Here is a 26,381-nt window from a genome sequence, read left to right as displayed (position 1 = left end):
GAAAAAATTAGAACAATAATGTATTTTGCCATCCTTTTTAACTCAAAATTTCAAAGTTCTTGATTTAAAAAAATGTAATTATTTCAAGAGTAAACAAAACCGGATTAACTTTTTTATTTACTTTTTTGTATCAAATTTCTATGAAGAGTGGTTTTAAACACGGATCTTAGCTGTCCACCTTAATTTTGAACAATTTTGCCACAAACTTGAATTTTTTAATAAAGTTTTCTCTTTAATTTAATTTAGAAAAAAGTGATTCTAATTGATTTTCTGACTCTTAATGAGAGTTTACATCAATAGAATTGATTCAAATCAGTCCCGTTTCTTAAACATTTGAAATTTTAAAAGTTAACCGTATTTTATCATTAAGGAGCTGACTTTTTGCCCCAAAACTCAAATTTGTTATATGTTGTCCTTTCAAACCGATTTCGTAGACCATGAATACTGTTAGATAAAATAATCAAGCTTTCAATATCTTAAGGAAGTAAAGATCTAGGGATTAAAAAATTTGATTTTGCTGCAAAAACTTATCGTTTTTAAGTTTCTTTTTAGTTTTCAGTTCTTTAGATAATATTGTTCTATAGCCTGCCTTGTTTTATATATCTCTGGTTCCAGAGCGTGACGAGATATTTCAGACTTTGAAGAACTTGAACCTAAAACATATTCAATTATATTATATAATATTTATGTATATTTGACTTGTTGTTTGGGCGTATTGAATAAGCATCAAAACGGCTGAACCGATCGGGCTCAATTTTTTGTTGAGATACCATCAAATTTTATCCAAAAAAATTTTGCCTTTTATTATTTATAAAAGGCACCAAATTAAAACAAATAATCTGATACATTTTTTGGGACAAAAAAAAATAAAAAATTGCTGGAAGAGTACTAGTTCACTGCTGAAGTTATCAAGTGCCTGGTTGAGTCTATAAATTTAATCCCATGAGGTAATTTTGATGAAGCTGATCTGCAGCGGCGATCTTTTATCTAATTCTGTAAGAATACAGTGTAGAATCTTAACGGAAAATAGACGACTTGAAGGTCGTCTTAGATCTTTAAAGTTATTTGCAGTAGTCAACCTACTTTCACACCTATGATGATTCTTAAAATAATAACCACAATATTCTCCTATTATATATTTATTCTCTTAATATATATTTATTCTCCTATTATATATATATATATATATTCTCCTATTATATATTTATACTCCTATTATATATTAATTCTCCTATTTTATATTCATTATCCTATTATATATTTATTCTCCTATAATATATATTTATTAACCTATTTTATATTTATTCTCCTATTTTATATTCATTATCCTATTATATATCATAATATTACCGGAAATATTAAGAATAATTTAAAAGATAAAAGACGGCAGTTCAGTAGTCTTGCTACTGTTGTGTTTCGTGAGACATCCATAATGTGTAATTCTCAATTCTGCATCTCTTCTCATCTGATGGTCCAATTTCTACTTTTGGTCAAATTTCTACTTTCTGCACTGAGAACACTTTGACATTTTACCGTTGCAAACATTAAAAAATTATGAGAAGATATGTTAACAAAAAATGTTCTAAAGACAGTAAACTATTTTTAAAAGTTTAGATATTTTACCTGAGTCTGGAGTGTCATCTGAATCATATTCAATATGTTTCTCAGTTTTGATCCTCTCATTTTGCATCTAATATTAAAAAAAATTATTAAAAAAATGCAATAAGTTTTTATATGGAACGAAAAGCAAATCAAAAGATTTTTACTAAATTGTAAGAAATATATTGTACAATCAAACAACTTAGCTTAAAAAAATTAATTATATAGATTCGGTCGAGATCTAAAATTCGTTGACTGGAAAATTAATTAACAATTATGCTTCAATTCATGAATGATAAGTTTCTGAAATAATGATGCTTTTAGTGATACTTCATTTATAGAGTGGATTGTCAAATTTCAAACAATACCCTCATTAATCCTTTATCAGAGCTCGCGATTTTAAAAACACGGGAAAATAAAGCTGCATCTTATTTTCCACAGAATTGAGCTCAAAAACCGGTTTATTATTATTTTTTTTGTGAGGATTTTCATGGAAGGAGTTAGCGCATTCCGGGTTTTTATGAGAACAAGACTCAACATTGAGCCTTATTCTCCACTAAAACCAACCAAGGTCGGTTTTATTTTCATTGGGCCTAACTCCTTAAATCGAGCCGAAGATCTTGCAGATATCAATCACGTGACACAAGCTGTCGTTAGAGGTGGGTCTAAGATCGGGTCTTAAAGTCGGGTCTCTGGAATTACGGCTAGAGCCGAAATTTTTAAATCGCTGTCTCTGATCAAAAATATAAATGAGTATAGCCTTGGCTTCTTGTCAGAAAAATAATCAATTATCAATATTGTGATTCAGAATTAAACCTCTTCAAGATAAGTGTGTTAAGGGTACTATTCTAAATCAGATATGCCACTCTAGAAATAGAGGATCTCTTGAAATGTTATCCATAGTCCCTTTAAAGAGTAAATAATGGTTTAAAGTTTGCAATAAATTGACTTTTGATTAAAAAGTTTTCACTGAAATGGATAATTTAATATTTAAATAAATTAAAACTTTTTCACCTTTCCATCGTTTAACCAATTCCGTTCCTAGAAAACCTCATTTTATAAAATTTAACCCAGAGATGATAAGTCATTGAAAAAAATTATGAAATGTCGTCTTGACAAATTCCAATACGTAAATTTCAGTAGTTTTAAAAATAAATAAATAGCCATGAACATGCGGAAACAGTCTTAAAGAGTTCCATATAATCATTTAATTAAAATTAAATATCTGCAGCATTCTATTAATAGAAAGTAAGAAATACGAAATTTTATAAATTTTCAGATGTCATTTTATATTAATGAACTTAACTGTAGCATATAATGTTCAGAAACTTTAAATCATTTCTACTGAAAACTCTATTGTATTTGAAGAACGGAGCAGGGCACATTGTACAGTTTATATATACAGTGAGAACTAGAAAACTCTGGAATAGTAAGTCGACTTTTAAACTCAAACAATGACTTTTAATAGTCTAATTAACATGAGGCACAGCAATTGTGCAGTGTAAACAGACCCATTTCATTCAATAATTTATTTAATATCTTACTAGTAAAGCTATTTGCTTTGTAAAAACAACAAATTCACTTAACAGCATAATATTGTCCCTCTATTCTACAGTTATCTGGTTCAGGTTATCTCACTATACAGACAATAGACGGTAAATCTGGACTAGGATTATAATTGGAAATATCCTTCTTCCGATTTTCGGGGTCAGTACTTTTTGTTCATAATTAGATTTCTAGAAACTGGACTAATCATTTTAAAAAGTTTAAGAGAAATTGATTAATTGATTAATTGATTGATTGATTGATTGGTTGATTGATTGTTTGAAAAATATTTTTTGAGGTTCTCTCCTGCACGTCTTCTTGATCGGTAATAACTCGATGATTTCTGACAAAAAAATTAATATTTAGAAAAAATTATATTCCAGTTTTTAACTTCACATTTTAATTAAAAAAAAAGAAGAAAAAAAAGGGAAAAAAAGAAGAAAAAAAAAGAAAGAATTATATATATTTTTTTTGTATGTTTTAATATGTTTTTAAAAACCTCTTATTTTGAACCAAGCGGGGAACCACCAAAGCTGTAGTTTCCTTAGGGCGCAGATATTTTCTAAAAAGTAAGTTTATTTAAAGGGACCGTTCACTTATTTGGTTAATATCAGGGTAAACTAAACAGCATATTGAAGAAACATGCAATTATTTTTCTGTCCAACAATACTATGCAGAGAATCGAGTAAAAACCACCTTCTTTAGACCTCAAAAATACATCCGAACTTCCGGCAACTGCATTATGAAGGTATTGTCTGTTAGGCCACAGGCACAGGGTGTCCCAATAAACATGGGAATTCAGTAACGAAATCGATATCGTCTTTTCAAATAATTCTTCGATTTAGTATATTGAAACCTATAGTAAACAAACAGAGTAAACTTGTCCATCTTTACTGTTTATCTTGCAAAGACACAATAGAGTAGACACATCTTTACGGCCATTCACCGTATTCATAAAATAAACTCTAGCAGACATAATAATATTATGTTTGTGAAAGACGATATTGAATTCGTCACTGAATTCTCATGTTTATTGGGGCACCCTGTAGATAATTTTTGAGTCTAGTACGGGCGGTTTTTATACAGCAGCTGAATGGAATAAACTTTTCCTTTAAAAGTTCCAATGTTAACAGAAAAGTAATGAATACAATGTATTTAATTCTCTTTTTATATCTCTCGTAAACCATATAATTGGTTTACTGATAAAATCGAAAAGAGTAAAAATCTCTTTAATAAATGTTATCAAATAATTTCAGTTGCATGGCTATCCAGAAAGGATGAGACTTTTAACCTTAAAATCGTAGTATTTAAACATTTTAAAGGTCGTCATTAAGTATCATCCTTTGTGGGTAACCCTGTACAATCTCTAAAACGATGAAAAATATTTTTATCAACGCATTGTAAACTTTATAACACTGGGATTTCAGGACGCTTCGCGCCCATTTTCTATTTTCTCTTTGTATGCATTGTAAAACATTAACAATAAAAAAGTTCACGGATCAAAAAAAATCGTGGATTTTCAAAAATTAATATAAAATCAAATTTGTTGGAGGCTGATTTTGAAATTTTAATCATCAATAAACCTTCCCTGGGATCATATATATCCCATACAAAATTTGGGCCCGATCAGACAGCCGTTTTTATGTTTATTGATTACAAACATATCAACAGACAGACAAGCAAAATATATTTTAAGTTTTTTAAGAATAAAAAACTTTAAATATAAATTTTTGAAAAAATATCAGAAAAGGTTTTAAAAGGTTTGTTTTACCTTAAATCCTCTTTTTCTTTAAGTACTCTCGCAACATCCTTCAAATATATAACAGTTAGAATATTCAAAACACATTGAACTAAAATAACCAAGGGAGTATTCAACACCGTATACAGTGGGAGGCGTTGGGGAATGGGGCTATAGGGGCTTAGCCTTCCCCCTTTCAGAAGTGAAAATCTATTTCATAAGATAGGTAGATGGAGATACAGATAAACAGATAAAGAAATAGACAGATTGGTTGACAGATAGGTAGACAGATAGGTAGGCAGATAGGTAGACAGATAGGTAGACGTACAGATAGGTAGACAGATAGGTAGACAGAGAGGTAGACAGGTAGGTAGACAGATAGGTAGACAGATAGACAGATAGAATTTAATTAACTCTCTAGGCTGAACAATGGTCCGCCTACTCGATTCTAGGCCTGAGTATTAAACAAACCTTAAATGCATTAAACTTAACGTAATCTCTTTAAACCCTTTATATGTGCACTATATATACATATATATATTGAAATTCAACCAACCAAATACTTTGCGCCACACAAAGTTAACAAAGATGGGACAAAAAATTACTCGTTTTGATAATTTCTTGAATCTATTGTCTCCCAACCCCCTTCCCCCAGTCCCCATTGGAATGTTTTACATTAAAACCTTAAATATAATAACTTTTGAAATTCACGCACATTTCAATATCTAAATAGTTAAAACCAATATATATTTGTACATTATTGTGGGTGAATGTTTGTTTTATCCCCATGGTCTGTCCTAGCCGCGGCGCTCGTCCTAGAAATTTTCCAAAACCAACCCTACCTTATCTTTCATTTATGTTACCCTTTTTATCATATGGATACAAGACTTTACCTAGGGTCTAACCAAAATCTTTACTTCATTATTCATATCGAGGTTGCGTGATTCTTTCAAGAAAATATTTTAAATACTTTATTTTTCTTAATCCTTTCTTTGGTACAATCTGATTGGTAGAATTTTATGCACTTTAGAGGAGAAAGATTATAATAATCTGAAGATTCAGAAAAAGAGAAGATCAAACATTAATCTCGATATTCATCATTCTAAAGTTTTCAGCTCTGGGTGCCGTTTCACCCATACGGCGCGGCGAATAGAAGGTGTTTTGTTCTAGTGATACAGGGTCACCCCAAAGATTGAGACTGCTAAAATGACCTGATACTCATATGATAAAACAATCCTAAGGTTAAATTAAGTCTTTTTTCTTGAATATACAAATTTACACTTTACAGTTGAAGAAAACCGTGCATATATTTATATATAGTTGTCTCTGAAGTCTCAAGTTTTGTGGGTAACCCCGTCCTATCTATGTGATCTGTGATGTTTCCCCTCTCTTAACTTAAGTTAAGATACTCCATATCTAGGTGGATTATTTCGGGGGGTAACCGTCCAATATTAGAGTAAAACTTATTTTCAAAAAACACAAACTGTGATAACAAGAACACTCTGAAAGAGAAAGACGGCTTTTAGACATAAGACACAAGATCTAGGACACAACAATTGAACAATGTAAACAGTCACATTTTACTTATAATAAGTGATTTAATAAGTGTCATGTAAAACAAATTTGCTTCGTAACAACCTCAGACACTCTACAGTATAGCTAAAATGTCGTCTATATATTCCATTGTTTTCTGGTTATTACTGTATCCAACCAAAACAGAGGAAGATAGATGATAAGGGAAGGGGGGGGGGGGATGGACGGGGGACTTTATTAACGACTTTTCTAAGATGTGATTATTTGATCGACTAAAGCTTGACTATAAAAAAAATTGAAGGGACTATTTTACGTTTTAAAGTGGGTTATTTCGTAAGACTACATTTTTTATAAAAAATAAATAAATAATAATATTTAACACTAAAAAGTCGTTTACTGCAGTGCCCATAGACTATTTAGATTTTTTAATAACCCATTCAAAAAAAGGGAGCGCGTACCTTCCCTGGTGTTTTACCTTTAGAATAAGTTTTTTAAGCTCTTGCTGTTGCATGCAGAGCGTAGGCGAATGAATTGCATTAAGTAGGCAGAGCATTATATATAGAACAAAATATAGGCGTCAAAGATGATATCATGATAAGGCCATGTGAGATATATAAATCTAAATATATATATTTACGTCCCTAACCCCATTTGTTCTTCAAAAGCTTTTTAAAAGAATAGTACAAACCGTATAAATTTCATTTGTGACCCTCGCGTAAACATGACAATGTCGGATTCACAATAGTACCCATGACAATGTTGCAGGTCTGATCAAGTATTAACTGGATAGCAATATTTATAATTTTAAAAACTGATATTTTTTATTTGAGATCTTCAAAAGTTGTTCCCGCATTTTTACTTTAGGAAAGCATGTAAGAAATATCAGAAATAAATACTTTAAACCTAAAATTTTTTTCAATATCTCCCAAAAATTGATACAAGATAAATGGTTAGGTGAGTGTTCTAAAGGGTCACTTTAAATTACGCTTAACGGGGTTTTTCACAAGATACAGTGGCAGGCGATTATATCTATATATTGAAGACGATTTTAGAATTCAATTTTGATTTAAATTAAGTTGTTAAACAGCTTTATTACACAAAAACATAAAAGTCAAAAAAAATGTAACAATCAAAAAAGCTTCTCTTTGATTACTTGTAAACTTGTAATTCGAAAAAAGCTTGTTAACAATCAAAAATTAAATTAAGAATTCGTTTTCATTCTAGTATTATAAACGCCTCCCACCGTACCTAATTAAGCATCTTTTTACAACTTTTTAACCTTATCAAATAAGAATTGAGAGTTTTTCACCATTAATCCATTTTAACCTTTTGAAAATGTTAATTAATGTTTCTTTAGAAAAAAAGAAACAAAGACGATTAACAAAACCACAGTTTTTTGGTTTTCCCTCAACCTTCATAATTATGTTAAAAGTAAAGATTGAACAACACACAACGCAGTTTGATGAAAAAAATGAGAGTGGGCGAAAAGTTTTATATATGCAAATAAACTTGCTCCTAAGTTATGTAACCGTTGAAAGATAGATTATAGGCTAGATCTCAAAAAAAGATTTCAGAATGTTGTGAAAAAATGTGTTATAATTTCTTTTAAATGATAACATCCGGTTTGGTTAAGAAATTAGTTTAAAGGTGAAAATAGAGAAAATGTTATGGCAATTATTCTTTGGTTTATCAATTTCTGATTGATTAACTTCTAAATAAATTTCTAATTATTTCTTTTTTAATCAATCACTCATGGATTTCTTTATTATTGTCAATTAATTTCTGATTGATCTTTCTTTGTTACTCATTTTCCGATTGCACTTTTATTAATTAATTGCTAAATGATTTCTTTGTTAATCAATTTCTTATTGATTTCCTTGTCAATCAATTTTTAAATGATTTCTCTGTTCTGATTGATTTATCTGTTTATCAATTTCTGATTGATTTCTTTGTCAATCAATTTCTGATTGATTTATCTGTTATTCAATATCTGATTAATTTCTTAATTACTCAATTTCCGAATTATTTTTTAAGAAATATTTTCTGATGGATTTATTTGTTAATCAATTTTTAATTGATTTTTTTTTGTTAATGAATTACTGATTTATTTGGACTTGATCAATTACCTTTGATCGAATATCTCCCATATCCTGGACAGCCTCAGTTTTAACAACATTCTCTTTGATATCCTAGCAATATCATGAAAACAATATAAAAATAATAATATAATGATAATAATAATGATAATATATGAAAAGCTATGTTTTAAAAATAGTTACGATTTAAAAACTTCTTGTTGAATTTTTTAAAGATTTTTGTATACCTGAATTTTCTTAATAGAAGTAAATTTGTCTCCAACCAGTAATCCACCCCTAGAATACAAAAGATTAAAAAAAAAACAATTTATAAATTCTCATTAAAGGGACTGTAAGCGTAATATTTTAAGTTACCCTCCATGCAAAGATGGCAATATGTCCGCTTTTAAACAGTACCTTGGTATTAGCTTTGTTCTGATCAAGTTTGAATAAGACATCTATGTGTTTGTTTCTTTAACTGTTGTTTTCATTTGCGGTTTATTTGCAAAAAAAAAAAACAACGGCCGGAGAAATTCACAGAAATTAATACTTTTCACTTTTGTGTCAGAAAAAGACGATATTTTTCATATTTTTGATCAAATTAAGAGATGTTATGTTGGCATAAAAGTTATAAATATATCTCGATATAATTAGACAGATATAAATATACAGAAAGATAGATAGATGGTAATCAGATATAAATATACAGAAAGATAGATGGATGCTAAGATATAATTAGAAAGATATAAATATACAGAAAGATAGATGGATGGTAAGATATATAACAGATATAAATATACAGAAAGATAGATGGATGGTAAGATATATAACAGATATAAATATACAGAAAGATAATACATTGTGTCATATAATTAGACAGATATAAATATACAGAAAGATATATAGATGGTAAGATATATAATTAGACAGATATAAATAGACAGAAAAATCTAAAGAAAATTAATTTGTTTATGGATTCAAGACACGGCTTTTTCAAAACTGATGATTCATTCTATTAGACAGGGTATACTTGGCATCGAAAGCCTCTTTCCCTCCGTATTACCATTTTCCTGTGTTGGGTAGGGGGCTTTTTAACTTCCCTTAGGGGCTCAACCCCTCCCAAACTGGGGGATGAATACCCCTGGGTACCATAGCCCCCTCCCCCTAATAACCCCTGGTAGTCTTTTTGTAGGTTGAGTATTTTTAAATGTCAGTAAATTTCAGAGAGTCCAGTTCGTAATGTGCTTGGTTAACTGTTTTCTCGTAATTAATTCCAAAAAGTGTTTCTTCTCATGCCCTTTTCTCAAACCTCTAGGAGTGGAGGTATAAAGGGGATGTGGGGGAGGGGTTTCGTATAAAAGCTTCACTGTGCCCCTTAATCTTCAGTACAGCTTCATAGCTTGCAAGATGAAGTGCTTTGTAAGTATAAAAGTTTTCTGAGCTGGATAAAAGTCGTCTTTCTTCAGCTTTTTAAAAGTAGTGATCACTTTAGATTTTCACAAAATATTTTTTAAAAATACCTATATCTTAGCAATCCAAAGTCGTAGACCCTAGATATCTTAAACTATAAATTCTGTTAGATCTAATAATGTATGTTTTAATATCTATAGTTTACACAATTAGGTTGCAAAGGTATAAGAATTAGAAAATTTGACTTTGCAACTGTAAGGACCGATATATCTCTGAAAATCGTAAAGACACACTTAAGAGTAGAAGTTACCAATTTCCAAACCAAATAAATATCCTTCCGCTTGTTACCGTTAATAATTATTTACAGATTCATTTAAGTATAACTACACATTTGTTGAACAATTCCACATTGTAACTTTCCGTAATATATTCAAATACTTTTAGATGATTATCGGATTTCTGGTTCTGGGAGCTGTTATAGGGGAGGCTCGTCATGTGCGGCGATCAGCTGAACCCGTTCCTGGAGCCAATCCAGAAGCCATTGCTGTAGCCAATGCTGATGCTGTAGCCAGTCCAGATGCTGATGCGGATGCTGAGCCTGGCTACGGGTATGGTGGCTATGGAGGCTACGGTCATGGCTATGGCTATGGAGGTTATGGAGGCTATGGAGGTTATGGAGGTTACGGTCTAGGACATGGCTATGGAGGCTATGGACATCATTTCGGAAAGAGGTCCGCAGATGCCGGCTATGGCTATGGAGGCTACGGTCTAGGATATGGAGGCTATGGATATGGTCACGGATATGGATACGGCCATGGATACGGTCATGGATATGGATACGGATATTACGGATAAATAAACAATCTGTATGATTGATGGTCAATGAAGATGATGCCCAATGTTTTAGTATTTACTATTTATGTTTAGCTATGTAATGTTTTAGAAATAAAATGCAACTTTGGTATATCTAAACTTTAAGTTACTGTATCAAAAATGATAGTAAAATATGAAAATTTTCTTCAAAGATAGAATTCTATCGTTGTTCTTTTAAAATCTCAACTTTGCAATATTATCATAAATTTAAGTTGTTTCGCAAAATCCTTTCAATTTAACTTTGTTTTTCCGAGATAGTAAACTTTTGCAAAATCTCTTTTCTTTCACATAAAACAATTTCGCATATTCTTTATTCCTATACAACTTTACATTCTACTTTGAATAACATTATTTAAATGTAGATTGTAGCTGGAAATCTGAGGGGGGGGGAGGAATAGTTTGCATCGTCATTCTTTAATTTGGATTCAATGACACACGCATTTTAAAGTAAAATTTGCGGAAGTAAAAAGTTAAGCTAGTTAAACATACACAGATCGTGAGTAAATATTTTGAAAATTTAATCTCACCCTCCCTCCCATATCTATCTACCGAAAAAAAAATAAAAATATGCATAAATCTTTCAATCCGCGGACTTTGTAGCCCTTGCGCGCAGGTCATGTTTTTACATTTTGTACATTGATTCTAGATTCTGTTTAAAAGGAGTAATTGGCAAAGTACTGATATATTTTTTTATAAAGAATTTGAGTCTTTGCCACAAACTCTGATATTATAATCCCTTTATCTTTGCAACCCAATGTCGTAAACCTTTGATATTTCAAACTATTGATCGTATTATATAAATCAAATAATCATAGTTTAAAATATTAAAGGTTTACATGATTGGATTGCAAAGAAGTAGTAGAAGTTTTGAGTTTGTGACAAAGACTCAATTCCTTTTGGATGACAGTGAAAAAATATAACTTACTTGGAATGAAATTTGCTTTGTATAAGGTCCAGTCCGGATCCCGCCTCAATTTTCCTAAAAAAATATTTTAAAAAATTACTTTTTTAAAGCTTCCAAATGGAATGATCTGCTTGAAAGCATAGCATACCCTGAAGTATTGGGATGCAATACATGTTCGCAGGCCCACTATATTGGTCGGCGTTTATATTTATACAACAAGACTTTTCTATTCTAGTTTTAATTTTTAACAAGATATTTTTTTAGATTACAAGTTTACTGCTAGACAAAGAGAATTGGTGTTAATTGACAGCTTTACTTTTATGCTTTGTTTATATGTATCCATTAGGAATGTAAAATGTAAAGAAAAATTGAAAACAAAAGTCGTCTTCATTGTATTGATAACGACGACGACTGTTTCCAAGGACAGCTAATTCAAAATCTATAAAAAAAAATGCAAAAAAGAAATAAAAACTGAAATTCTTAACAAATATGTACTATGCAGCTCGGACCCGCCTAACCATTAGATCATTCCATGGTTCTAAAACCAAGGAAATTTATTGACCTGAATTAACAATTTTAACCCTATCCCTGCTGGGGTACTTGAAAACCAGGATACGCTGGGGGGGGGGTCAAATTGACCCCCCCCCCCAGCGGGAATAGGGTTAAGTTGATTTGGTTCAATTTTAAACTCAAGACAAAGCTGGGTTCCGAAGCTAGTTAATTCTAAATCATATTTTTACGTGAAACTTTTATTTGAAACCAATTCCGTATAATTCTTTTTTTTTCCGCGAAAATTGGTCTCACCATTTCTTTTTAATTTCTTTTTCTATTTGTTCTAAGGTTTAGATCTGAGGGTTTTATCTGATTAAACAGTACTTAGGATGAAAATTATTATTATTGGAGGAATTCGAGAAGAAAACAATTGAACCTTAGATCTTACTGAGCTGAGATATAAAATGAGACTCTTGGTGCAATTTTGTAAATTAGTTAAGTAATACAAAACAATGTTCAAATATATCAAACATATTTTTTTTATAATTCTTTGATTTTTTAAATTTTTAAGGGGGCATCTCTGATTTTTTTATATTTGGATGATTTCTAAGCAATCGTAAACAATTGTTTTAAATTTTAAACTGAATGGGTGTTATTTTGAAAGTCCGACTTTACGAATAAAATTTTTTTTCTGAGAAACCCTGTATGTTATTTATTTGAAAGAATGGCTGTAAACTTAAATATTTCCGCAGATGTTTGTGCAAATAATGCTAAATGTCAAATATTGTGCTGACATGTTGTCATGATCTTGGTATACAGTAATTGTCATACATAATTGTCAAGATTGCAAAACAAAGAGACTACAGTAAAGCATGAAAAGCAGTAGAAGGGAGTAAAGTAGATCAGAGACAAATACGACTTTTAAACTAACAGTTAAAATACAATCCTATCCTTTACTTGTTTAAATCATAAAATATTTTGAAAAGAACTGAGTTTTTGTCCCAAACTCAAATTTTCTAAACCTTATATCTTTGCAACCTTTGATATTCTAAACTTAGTTTATTTGATCCAACAAAACTCAAAGTTTGAAAAACCTGAGACTCAGGTCCTTTACAATTGCTGTTTTCAAAAAATGTGACCATGCTTTTATCAGTAATGTATATCAATCGCACAAAATTGAAAGGATAAAAAACGACAAACATTTATCCAACTTGTTACTGGTTATACCACTGTGCACTAAATGTTAAAAGTGACCATGATGATTTATTTTACCTTTAAAATTTGCAATTAAAGTTTGAAAGTTTTTTTAAAAATTCAAATCTAAATAAAATCTGAATATATCTCAATGTAAAAGTACAAAAATGGCGAATCCCCAGATTAGTAGTTTTTAATGTAAAATGTTTTAACTTTAATACATAAAATTGTGTTAACCAAATAATGCCGCGTTGAATAAAATGTCTTCATATGATTCCTTCAATTATTGGGACATCTATAAAAAATATTAACAAGACATACATACACCCTCTCCTCCTTAAATCCACATTTTTTCAACTTGGAAACCATAGATAAATAAAATAACAGATATGACAATAGATGTCGTCTTTTCAAGATTTATGTGGGTTTCGTTCACAATAACCCTAAGGCAGCAGCCCAAAGGAGTTACGTATAGTCGGCGTAGAAGAAAGACAGAGAGAGCCTGGTCTACGAGGACTACGTGGACATCCTTTGGGATGCTGCCTCGGGCATTGGGGAACGAATCACACAGGAATCTTCAAAAGACTACATCTAGTGTCCTATTTGTTATTTTAACAAATCTATGGTAGAAACAAAGCTTTAATGTACATTCAAAAATTTATGTAAAACTGGTCAAGTGACATAAGAACAATTTTTTTTGCTTTTTGCAGTAGCACTCAGTAGCAGGTTTAATAATGTATTATTGTTCATATTGTTTTACTATTTGCAGTAGCACTCAGTAGCAGGTTCAATATTGTATTATTGTTTGTTTTACTATTTGCAGTAGCACTCAGTAGCAGTTTCAATAATGTATTATTGTTTATATTGTTTTACTATTTGACTGGGCTTTGCACAAATCATTTGGACTACAAAATATCTAATTTTTACAGATGGTAAAAAATATGTTTTTTGCAGAAAAAATAGTGGATTTGAGTATCCTGCAGCAGTATGAGTGTGATGGTTAAGTAAATAAAAATTTGATTCTTTTATACGCTTTTACAAGAACGTGAAAAAATATAAAAAAATTGGAGATTGAAATATCTAAAATCATTACACAGATGTTCTATACATAATATGAAATAGTTTGACTTCTTTGATAATGCGTTGTGTAGGTAGATCAAATCAATCTTTAAGAACGATCCTTCTTTTTATAGAAACCCTGTACCACATTTATCTCACTATCATTTCGTCTGTTTGTATACTGTTAATCTGTCGGTTTGATACTTTATATCGTATACACTTAACTAATAGTTTCTGTTTCTGAAATTTAAATCATTCTGTTTAAAAATAAAATATTCATATTTTCATCAAAATTTAATTAATTTTAATGATGACACAAAAAAAATTTGTTAAAGACGTCAAATTAAAGTTAAAATAAAAATGTTTTGAATTTCTTATAAACCATCGAATAAATTTGCGTATCTCATATAGTACAAAATCAAAACGTAAGGAGCTACGGTGAAAAAGTCTCAATTTTAAAGTTGGAGATAATACTTCAAAATTGTTTTTGCTTCTCACAACGGAAATTCACATGTCAGTTAAGTAGAGAAACCTCGATTAAAAATAGTAAACTATTTAATAACTTTGTAACAACGAAGTAAAGTTTATCCAAATTGTTTTCATATTTGAGAACAAGAAGAAAATATGTTTTTGTTTTCATTTGCAAAGAATGGTTTACTCCGATCATTAACCTGAGGCCGAATTTAAAGAATTTGAGCCGCGGCTTAAATATGGTTGGTTCCACTTAAAATAGTATTCAATGTTTCAAGATTTCAGCCGGCGCTTAATTGAAACCAGTTTTTGGGGAAAGTGAGACGCAGCTTAAACTTATCAAATTTGAACTCTGAATCTTTTAATCGACATTCGCCACTGCAAACTCGACAAAAAAAGAAAAGTCTAATTCATGCGACATCACTTGTGCGAATTTGTGACCTCGTAGCTCCTCTAGTTTTGATTTTACGCATAATTATGAGAAAAACTTATATCAGAGCTAAAACTTTAGACTGCTGAATATCAAGATTAATGCTTGATCCACTCTTTTTCTTAATCTCGAGATTAAATATTGCTTGTTCTCCTCTTGTTATTAATCTCCAGATTAATTAATCTATCAGGATTAAGGCTATCCCATTCTAAAAATTTCAGCTCTGGTTACATATTAGAAATTCAAAACATGTTTTACTAAAATACTCTTATATAAGAGGAGTTAGGATTAAAAACATAATAATAGATTTTAATTCTGCGTTACATTTTCTTCTTAATAAAAGGAATTATGATTTAAAACTTGACGACTAGCTAGTTCGACATTCCAACTCATTTTTTTTAACATTTTGGACAGAATATTACAGACACATCACAAACTTTTATTCCTCAACATTCTTTATGTTTTTTCCGAAAAAAAATCTTCGTGATTTCTAAACAATTCTAGCATGTCTTATTGATAAAAAAAAACATGGCTAGCCCCCCCCCCTCTCTCAGACTGGGAAGGGTTTAAGAATATAGTTCCCTACATTATGTTGAGAAACAATAGCAAGCTCTTGAAAACCAGAACTAATTATCTATTTGATGAGCTTCCTCAATCCCTCCAAGTATCAATTAATTAATCAATCAATCCAATTATCAATTTATCCAGAAGTCCCTCCAATCATCAATCCATCCTATCATCTACAAATCAATCAATATCTCCGATCATAAATAATCCTTCCAATTATCAACTAATTAATCAATCAATCCATCTAATTACCAATAAAGCAATCCCTCCCTCCAATCACCATTTCAACAATCCCTCCGATCATCAATTAAGCAATCCCTCCGATCATCTATTAATCATTGAATCCCTCCGATCATCAATGAATTAATCCCTCCATCCCTCCAATCATAAATTAATAAATAAATTCCTCCATCCAATTATCAATCAATCAATCCCTCGGAGTTAATCAATCAATGAAGAATTAAACACACCTTAGTCTTCGACCCACCTTTCTCCACAGATTATACAGATCTAATATTAAAACCTGTTTTGTTAAAAATTGAAACTTTTGGATAAATATTTTCTTACTAAAAACCTTAAAAACTGTGGACAGGACAATTTTTTGCAAGCAAAGATCCCAATTTTTTTTTCGAAAATGACATGAACTTTTTTAATTACAGTCAACATTGTCTTATCTTTATAAAATCTGCCTATACCATTGTTCAAAACTTATCTTTTTATATTCACAATAACACAAAACAATGAGTCACATGCATAACAAACTTTAACTTAAGCATACTCTTGAGCATAATTAGATCGCTTTTGAGTTACATATGGCTGTAATTATATATTTAACATCGATATGCATACATCAATCATTTCTATTGAACAATAAAAAAACGAATGAAGCGGATTTTTCACAAACAATGAACGAATGAAATAAATAAATAACGAAACAGATCGTTCACGAACAATGAATGAATTAAATGAAATAAACGAATGTGCCCATCTCTAATCACCTGTCCTCATCATGATCAGTTTCAAATGTCTGTTTATCCTCTGTAGTATCATTAGTAACAGTAGGTATCTCCTCCTCTAATACTCTTCCATCCTTGGAAAAAAAATTACAAAAACTGTTTTTAAGACTATAATTTTGGTTCCTAGTGAAATAAAGTTTTTAGACAGTAATTTTCTCTTTATAAAGAAGGTTCAAGCATTCTAAGATTAAATTTTGTCCTGATCCTTTAGTGAAGAACATAATATAATCTAAAAATACCAGGGCCTTTAAGAAATAACAAAAATCCATTAAAAAAACTTGATAGCGCGTCTTGCCAAAATATTATTGTTAAAGGTAATTTTATTAAACGTGTGTGTACTTGTCTTATTTCAATGACTATTTCTAGATAAAATAGCTGTGTAAGAAAGCAGAAATAAAAATAAAAAGTTGATTTCAATTTTATTTTCATTTCAATTGAAATTGTTTGGAGAAAATCCGGGAAGGGAACCAATCAAAACCTTATAGCCCATGTGCCATAAAATACAGCACATGTGCAATAATATACAGCACATGTGCTATAAAGTTTTGATTACAACATTATAGCACGATGTTTACTTTATAACACGGTGCTATAATATACAGCTGATTTAACTTTATAGCATGATAATTACTTTATAGCACGTTTATTGAAATTCACGATGAAACGGTTAAGACTGATAAAGTACACAATAGTTACATAAAAGATAAACAGGGTTATACCCACAAAAAATGAGATTGTAAAACTACCTGAAAATTACAAAAATTAAAAAATATGACTTTTCCAAGGCTTTCTGCATTGAATATAGTTCTTTTAATGGCTTATTTTATAACTTAGCAAAGCTAAAAGAAACAATTTTACATTTGCAGGGAATCCTGAATCTAATTTAATCTAAACATTCATTTCTAAAGTATCATTCTTTGTTGTTAAAAAAAAATATTGTTTCTTTAGATCCAATCAAGTATAGAAATCAAGTATAGAGATCAAGTATAGAGATCAAGACTGCTTAAATATGTCTCAGAGCCTTTTTCTTAGATTTCACATCACTAACTCACTTTTACTTTTGTAGACAGGAAGATTTTAAATCAATGAAATACTTATTTATTAGCTTTCATAATTGGCAAAATTGTATCGAATTTTGCGTAAGAGCAACTGCAAAACCAAACGGAACCACTTTTATGTGTGATGACTTCAAATGATCAAAGTAAATGTCAGAATGTCACGATGATACTTTGAAAAAATATCTTTTTTTTAGTGAAAATTTGACAATTCAAAAACAAAAACATTAGATTTTTCCAATATATCTGAATATACATAACCACAGAATAAGAATTAGCCAAAAGCTCTGTCCGAATATAAAATCAATTAATCAATCAATCAAGCAGACGTCAATCCAAACAAGCAATTATGTTCTCATTCATCTAGAGTCCGGGGATAATTATTCAATCAGGACCAATTTTAACATGTCTAGTAAATATTCTAAATTCATCAATCCATTTAAAGGGAATCCTCACTTATTTAGAAGCAAGCACGCCAATTATGGGCAACCTTAAAGTACAGGGTGTCCCACGAAACATGACAGTTGGTAAATTGTTTTGAATGTCGTCTTTTATACAGTGTCTTAGATGTTAAAGGTTGTTTGCAGTTTAATTCGTTTAAAAAATCTTTTGCTCAAATACATTTTACTTTGAAATTAATTTTACTATAATATCACTCTTATATAATATTTTTATTGTTGTCTTTGGTATTAAACAACTTAACAAATTATGGAAGAAGACATTCTAAACTATTTACCAACTGTCATGTTTCGTGGAACACCCTGTTTGTCCCTTCCCTCAAAACATAAACAATTCTTTTTTCAGTACAAATATATAAGTTTGTTAAATCCCTTTCGTAATAAATAAAGTGAAATATAGAATATATTAAAATTGTAAGATTCTCACATGAGCTGTTTGAATTTCTAGAGCAAAGATGACGTTTTCTAAATTTTAGGATAAAAACGAGTTAATTTTAAACAATTATTCATAATAGGTTGCAAGCTCTCAAGCAAAAATCGTTGAGAATTTTGCCAATTACTTCTTAAAAACAAAAAAGTTATAGTTATAAATAATGTACATGTCTACAGCTACATAAAAGTAATAAGAGTTAAAGCCGTCAAAGTGTTGCAACACTTCAAAGTCAACCCAGTCTTGAAAACTTTTAATAGCAGTCTGGATCTATGCTAATATTTAAAGCAGTCTGGATCTATGCGAATATTTAGAGCAGTCTGGATCTATGCGAATATTTAGAGTAGTCTTGATCTATGCGAATATTTAGAGCAGTCTGGATCTATGCTAATATTTAGAGCATTCTGGATCTATGCGAATATTTAGAGCAGTCTTGATCTATGCGAATATTTAGAGTAGTCTGGATCTATGCGAATATTTAGAGCAGTCTGGATCTATGCGAATATTTAGTGTAGTCTGGATCTATTCTAATATTTAGAGCAGTCTGGATCTATGCCAATATTTAGAGCAGTCTGGATCTATGCGAATAATTAGTGTAGTCTGGATCTATTCTAATATTTAGAGCAGTCTGGATCTATGCGAATATTTAGAGCAGTCTTGATCTATGCGAATATTTAGAGTAGTCTGGATCTATGCGAATATGTAAAGCATTCTGGATCTATGCGAATATTTAGAGCAGTCTTGATCTATGCGAATATTTAGAGTAGTCTTGATCTATGCGAATATTTAGAGCAGTCTGGATCTATGCGAATATTTAGTGTAGTCTGGATCTATTCTAATATTTAGAGCAGTCTGGATCTATGCCAATATTTAGAGTAGTCTGGATCCGTGCGAATATTCAAAGCAGTCTGGATACTATGCGAATATTTAGTGTAGTCTGGATCTATTCTAATATTTAGAGCAGTCTGGATCTATGCCAATATTTAGAGCAGTCTGGATCTATGCGAATATTTAGAGTAGTCTGGATCCGTGCGAATATTCAAAGCAGTCTGGATATATGCGAATATTTAGAGTAGTCTGGATCTATGCGAATATTTAGAGCAGTCTGGAAATATGCGAATATTTAGAGCAGTCTGGATATATGCGAATATTTAGAGTAGTCTGGATCTATGCGAATATTTAGAGCAGTCTGGATCTCAGCCAATGTTTAGAGCAGTCTGGATCTATGTCATTTATATATTTGTATTTGTAACCCATTTATATATTTGTATTTGTAACACATTTATATATTTGTAATTGTAACCCATATATTTGTACCTTATAACTTCTATGTACAAAAGTAGAAAAAATAATTCGATTTCTTTCCATCTGTTATAAAAACAGAGAAGACATATATTATATTTATAAAGACACGAAAACCACATTTAAACTAAGAGGTTAACGGAAACAAATTATATCATGACACAAACATACAAAAAATGTTCAGCAATATGTACAGAGCTGGGAACTTTAGAATGGATAAACTTTAATCCTGACTTCTTGATCCGAATATCCACTGTGGAAACTTTTCATTTTTGTCCTAATCCACTCTTTTTCTCTCTCCTTGGATATCCGTTAATTGTTTTCTCCAATGAGAATATTTCTGTTCTCTCATTGGTTGCCCGCTTTTCTCTGATTGGCTGTGAAAGTTTCTGAGATGATAAAATATTAATTTGAATTTTATCGTTTTTTATACACCTTTAAGATAATCTTGCAAGATTATGTTAATCTTGAGATTATCAAAAAGAAAGGATCAAGCATTAATCCCGATATCCACCATTCTAAAGTTTTCAGCTCTGCTGATATTTCTTAAATATTTTTAGTTACCTACATCTCAACTAACTAGGTGAACATATCCTAGTTTTGAACTGAAAATTAGTTATTGTACGGAATTGTTTAGTCCGTTTTCTTGCACTCAGGGTTCCTTGTAGGCAAAAACTGGCATATTATTATGCTTAAGCATTTAATAAACCATTAAAATATTCAATTGAATTATTTAAATACAGAAACCAAAAATTAAGCTTCAAATCGTCATAATTTTAGAGTTTTGTGTCTTCTTCTCATTCTTTGTTCAACAAAGAAAAGATGCGTCACGGCATGCGTCAACAGATGCGTCAGAAAATGCGTAAACAATAGAAAATAAACTATCCCGTTAAACTAACGCATCACTTGTAGACAAGATAAGATAGATTAATATACAATAATACATTTTTATGTTTGCCAATTTATGCCTAAAGCCTCTTACCATCCCCGAACCAACTTCAACACTGATTAAAATTTTTAAAAGTTTAAAAGTGTCATATGTAGTATCCGGTTACATATATTAGAAACTTAAAACATTTTGTTCAATTCTTTATGGTTATCATAAAGAGAAGCTATATGATTGCAAGTTACTTTTGTTTGACACAAGAAACAGGTTGGTTATGTGATGTGTCAAGTTATGATAATCATGAATTTTAGTTTGTATTTTTCTGTACAATAATATCATGAATGCAATTTTTAAATTAAACCCAGACCGATGAATTTTAATAATCAAAGATTATATGAATTTATTGTTCTTAAAGTGTAAATCTAGTGTGCAGCATCAAAATGGGAGCAAAACAGCACAAGCCTTCTTCCAAAAAATATCTGAAACTTAATTTAAAAATTATTTAAGATGTTTCAGACATTCATGCATTTATTGTAATGCAAAAACCATTGCAAACTAGACGAAAGGTGAATGTTTAATTTATGCAATTTACTTTTTCGGCTTTATGATATCGTAGCTCCTCTAATTTTGATTTTAAACAACAGGAGTTATGATTTTAAACATATAAGATTATAATCTATACGTGCAGTTCATATCAGTTTAATGTGAAACATAATTCCGGCTAAATTGTGCTGATTACCATTATTAATATTATTTCTGTTATTGATTTCAAATCTTGCCATGTCTCTGTATTAAGTAGAATAATAGCTTTAGGCATTTTTCAGGCAGTGTTCAGGCAGTATTTAGGCAGTATATACTTGGTGGAGCACTGACAGCAAGTGCCAGGGGAATATCAATAACAGTCTGGATCTATGCGAATATTTAGAGCAGTCTGGATCCATGCGAATAGCGATCTCAAATAGCATTCATTGATACTTTTTAAGACGAAAAATGTCAGAAAACAGATCTAACACCAAAAATACTATCTAAGCTGCTTGAAAAATATATATTTTTTGGAAACCATATTTGCTTATTTTATTAGATTTGGTAAATTTTATTTCTCTGGTTATTCAATGGATAACGATTTTTTGATAGATTTGATTTCCACATTGGTTGTTACACCATATATTGCTTGATTGAATTAAACCAAAAAAAAAAAAATATATAAGAATACATTTTAAAAATGGAAAATTAAAAAAAAAATAAATGCTAAAATAAATTTTTACCTCCAGAACTATCTGCCGTTGAATTTTTTTCTCGACATTTTTTGTTGTTGTTATTTCAACTTTCTTGGTCGTTACCCACTCTTCTTCCGCCTCACCCTTTCTCCGCCCTAAAAATATAAGGTATATAAAGGCAGATAAACAGCATTATTATTATTCCGCCTCGGCCTTTTTCTGCCCTAGAAATATAAAATTATATAGAGGCAGATAAACACCATTTTTACTCCGCCTCAACCTTCTCCGCCCTAGAAATATCAGATTATATAAAGGCAGATAAACATTATTATTTCGCCTCAACCCTTTTTTCGCTCTAGACTTATAAAAGTATATAGAACCAGATAAACATTATTATTCCGCCTCAACCTTCTCCGCTCTAGACTTATAAAAGTATATAGAACCAGATAAACATTATTATTCCGCCTCAACCTTTTCCGCCCTAGAAATATCAGATTATATAGAGGCAGATAAACATTATTATTCCGCCTCAACTTTCTCCGCTCTAGACTTTAAAAGTATATAGAACCAGATAAACATTATTATTCCGCCTCAACCTTCTCCGCCCTAGAAATATAAAGTAAATACACAGATGCAGATAATCGCTATTATTATTCCTCCTTTTCCTGCCCTAAATATATAGAAAGATATAGAAAAGAGTTCAGATGCAGATTATATGTAAATCATGTTCAACCTTTGTTATATAAAAGTTTATATGTACAATTTAATATCATTTTATATTTGCCTTGATTAAAGTTTCTCTGTTCTAGCTTTATAAAGAATAAATATTGAGATTTATAATATAAGTCGTCAAATTTACATAAATATGCAAATTCTATGTCCCACCTTAGATTGCATTAAAATCTAGTGCAATCTTCAATTTTTATCTTCTTTCTACATAATCTAAAGAGATTGTATGCAAATATGTGCAGTTTACTCTGTATTTGGATAAACTGTACCTTGTGTAGTATATGTACTGCTGACCTCCAGTGTACTATATATTTGTATAAACTGTACCTTGTGTTGTATATGTACTGATGACCTCCAGTGTACTCTATATTTGTATAAACTGTACCTTGTGTTGTTTATGTACTGATAGGTTACCTCCAGTGTACTATATATTTGTATAAACTATACCTTGTGCAGTATATGTACTAATGACCTCCAGTGTACTATATATTTGTATAAACTGTACCTTGTGTAGTATATGTAGTGTACTGCTGACCTCGATTGTACTATATATTTGTATAAACTGTACCTTGTGTAGTATATGTAGTGTACTGCTGACCTAGTTATATATTTGTATAAACTGTACCTTGTGCAGTATATGTACTGCTGACCTCCAGTGTACTCTATATTTGTATAAACTGTACCTTGTGTTGTATATGTACGGATAGGTTGACCTCCAGTGTACTCTATATTTGAATTAACTGTACCTTGTGTACTGTATGTACTGATTGGTTGGCCTCCAGTGTACTGGATGACCTGAGAGCCACCCTCGGCCCGCATCTGAAAAAAAACAATGGTCAAATCTAAGAAATAGGGAACACAAATTTTAGAATTTATTCAAATATCATAACTTTAAAACAAAAATAAAAAAAGACGTTTTGCAAAATAGTTTGTAATTAATCATTTGAGACTTTATTTACATTTTTTGTGGTATATGGGTAAACAGAAATTAACCATTCAGGCTTACTGTTCACTATCTATCAATCAATCTATCTATCTATCTATTAATCTATCTATCTATCAATCTATCTATCAATCAATCTTTCTAGCTCTATCTATCAATCTATCTATCTATCAATCTATCTATCAATCTATCTATCTATCTATCTATCTATCTGCCTATCTAATTGTCCAATTTATCTATCGATATCATCATGTATTTAGATCTCTTTTTGTCCTATTTCCAAAGCTTAGAATTTATTTATATACAGGGTGTCCCAAAAAACATGGGAATTCAGTGACGAATTCGATATCGTCTTTTTAAATAATTCTTTGATTTAGTTATAGTGATACCTACTGAGAAAGCCGTAATCTGTAAGAGTTTCGTCTGCTATGTTCACAATTTGTTTGTTTATGTTTTGACTGCATACAGTTGTACTTAGTAAAACAAGAAAATTGCAGTATACAAACAGAGTAAACTTGTCCGTCTTCACTGTTCATCTTGCGGAGACATTATTATAGACTCATCTTTACAGTCTTTAACCCTTTTCATAAAATAAACTCTAGCAGACATAATAATATTATGGCTTTTGAAAATAGAAATTACAATGCTAATTCATAACAAAGACGATATCCAATTCGTCACTGAATTCCCATGTTTTTTGGGACACCCTGTATCATAGTTTAAAATCTGTAAATTTTATGTCTTAATTAGATTTTACCCATATATGGTCTGCACTCTATAGCTAGTTCATCTTTTAACTGTATAGAGACATAAATATCGTTAGATAGAATTGGTTGAAATTGATCCAGTTATATTTGATCAATCACTAAATAAATATATAAATATTAAAAGCAAGTAATAAATATCAATCATCAATTATCAAACCGTTTGGATTTTATTAAGTTTTTAACGACAATTTTCTAAGAATGTCAAAAAACGGCGCGAATTAAAAATCTGCTTAAAAATGCGCATAGAACCCATATCTCTTTCACACTCGATAAAGCTTTTTTTTTACTTTTTTTAACGTTACAAATAAATCTATAATTTTTATTTCTAAAAGTTGTTAGTTCATCGTCGAAAAATACTAATAATCCACCACCAATTTTATATTAAATAAAGTGTAAACAATAAATATGTAACTTTCCTTATCCTTTTCTTTCCTTTTCCTTTATTTATATTCTTATATTTGTTAGAATTGGAGGGAAATATTCCCACAACCTTTAGTTTAGAGGTTTTTAAATATTTTCTCCTGAAACACTAAATTTTGTATGTTTTTATTATATTTCATAAATAAATATTTTTTTACTTTTTACTTTTACTTTACATATCCATTTTGTTAAAACTTGTATTTCTTATTTTCTATAGAGGACTGTTTTTTTTCTTTAAAACTGAGGCTTAATAACCTTTATTTAAAAATTTTCCGTAAATCATAAAGCTTATTGGAAACAGATATTACAAAACCCAAGAAAATGTTGACACTTATCGGAAATACACATTTAAACGGAATTTTCGTAAAATTAGCATTATTTTTGACCTGAGAAATAGGATGGGGAAAAGAATCAATAACCTTGTTTTTCCATCTAAAAATTGATTTTATTCAGTTGTGGTTCCTCCCTGAATGTGACTTGTGCATTTGTGCTGCACAGACAATATAAAGAGTACCGCTGTCAATCAGACATGCCACAATTTTTTTACAGAGTTTCAATTGAAAAGTTAAAATTCCGTTTTCAGCTTTTTAAACATGTAATAATTACGATTCTAGAAAAAAAGTCAAAGTGCTTATTATAATTATAATTATAATTATACATTATATAGGGTGGTCCACGAAGCATGACAATTGAGAGAAGAGTTGAATATCGTCTTTGACTTTTGTAATAATTTGTGGCATTATTCGTTCAAATAATATTAAAACCAAAATGCTCGAATTAATAAAAACAAAATACCCCTTGCTATAGTTTCAGTAGAAGTAAATATTTCCATTTACTGTTAGCGCTGATTGAAGGATTCATCTCTAATTGGATGAGGAGATAGATAGAAAGATCGATGTTACCGCCATTGGTTCAGACTAGACAACAAACACATGACTGAACCCTGATTGGATCAGGCGATAATGGACCGGCATACGGAAGTGCCCTGGTCCGGGCATTAAGTGGTCTGCCTTTAAGTGATTAATTGTTTCAAGAATCATACATGTAAAGATAAGTTGACAAATAAATGCGGCATTTGATTTCTAATATCAAAGACGATATTATAACTCTTTTTCTTCACTTTCATGTTTTGTGGGACACCCTGAATTTATAATGTACAACACAGGTACAGCGTAAATTATATTATTAGGCTTATTATCTTAGATAACGTCAATTCTTAAATACATATATATATAGTATTTTCAACTTTTTAAGTCTGATCCTTTAGT

The 26,381-nt window shown here is 30.4% G+C and overlaps 2 protein-coding genes across 2 annotated transcripts in view; one reads left to right on the top strand and one right to left on the bottom strand.

Moving 5' to 3' along the window:
* LOC111701421 (uncharacterized) overlaps nt 1-26,381 on the bottom strand; it is a 43,712-nt gene that overhangs the window by 9,728 nt on the left and 7,603 nt on the right. Inside the window, exons 2-13 of the mRNA XM_023472702.1 lie at nt 23,730-23,802; nt 22,303-22,409; nt 16,889-16,980; nt 11,699-11,752; nt 8,739-8,787; nt 8,542-8,604; nt 4,916-4,953; nt 3,644-3,706; nt 3,451-3,487; nt 2,614-2,640; nt 1,624-1,690; nt 590-653 (exon numbers count right to left, since the gene is read on the bottom strand). Of these exons, the coding sequence (XP_023328470.1) occupies nt 590-653; nt 1,624-1,690; nt 2,614-2,640; nt 3,451-3,487; nt 3,644-3,706; nt 4,916-4,953; nt 8,542-8,604; nt 8,739-8,787; nt 11,699-11,752; nt 16,889-16,980; nt 22,303-22,409; nt 23,730-23,802 (734 nt within the window). The remainder of the gene's footprint in view (nt 1-589; nt 654-1,623; nt 1,691-2,613; nt 2,641-3,450; nt 3,488-3,643; nt 3,707-4,915; nt 4,954-8,541; nt 8,605-8,738; nt 8,788-11,698; nt 11,753-16,888; nt 16,981-22,302; nt 22,410-23,729; nt 23,803-26,381) is intronic.
* On the top strand, nt 9,871-10,866 carry LOC111701423 (keratin-associated protein 19-2). The gene is made up of 2 exons (XM_023472704.1): nt 9,871-9,909; nt 10,345-10,866. Exons 1-2 carry the CDS (start codon nt 9,898-9,900, stop codon nt 10,753-10,755), a joined length of 423 nt encoding a protein of 140 aa, XP_023328472.1. The 5' UTR covers nt 9,871-9,897; the 3' UTR covers nt 10,756-10,866.

This window comes from Eurytemora carolleeae, unplaced genomic scaffold (genome assembly GCF_000591075.1).
Source record: "Eurytemora carolleeae unplaced genomic scaffold, Eaff_2.0 scaffold457, whole genome shotgun sequence".
Taxonomy (NCBI): domain Eukaryota; kingdom Metazoa; phylum Arthropoda; class Copepoda; order Calanoida; family Temoridae; genus Eurytemora; species Eurytemora carolleeae.
Note: the sequence above shows the minus strand (reverse complement) of the source record. Positions and strands in the feature narration are given on the sequence as shown.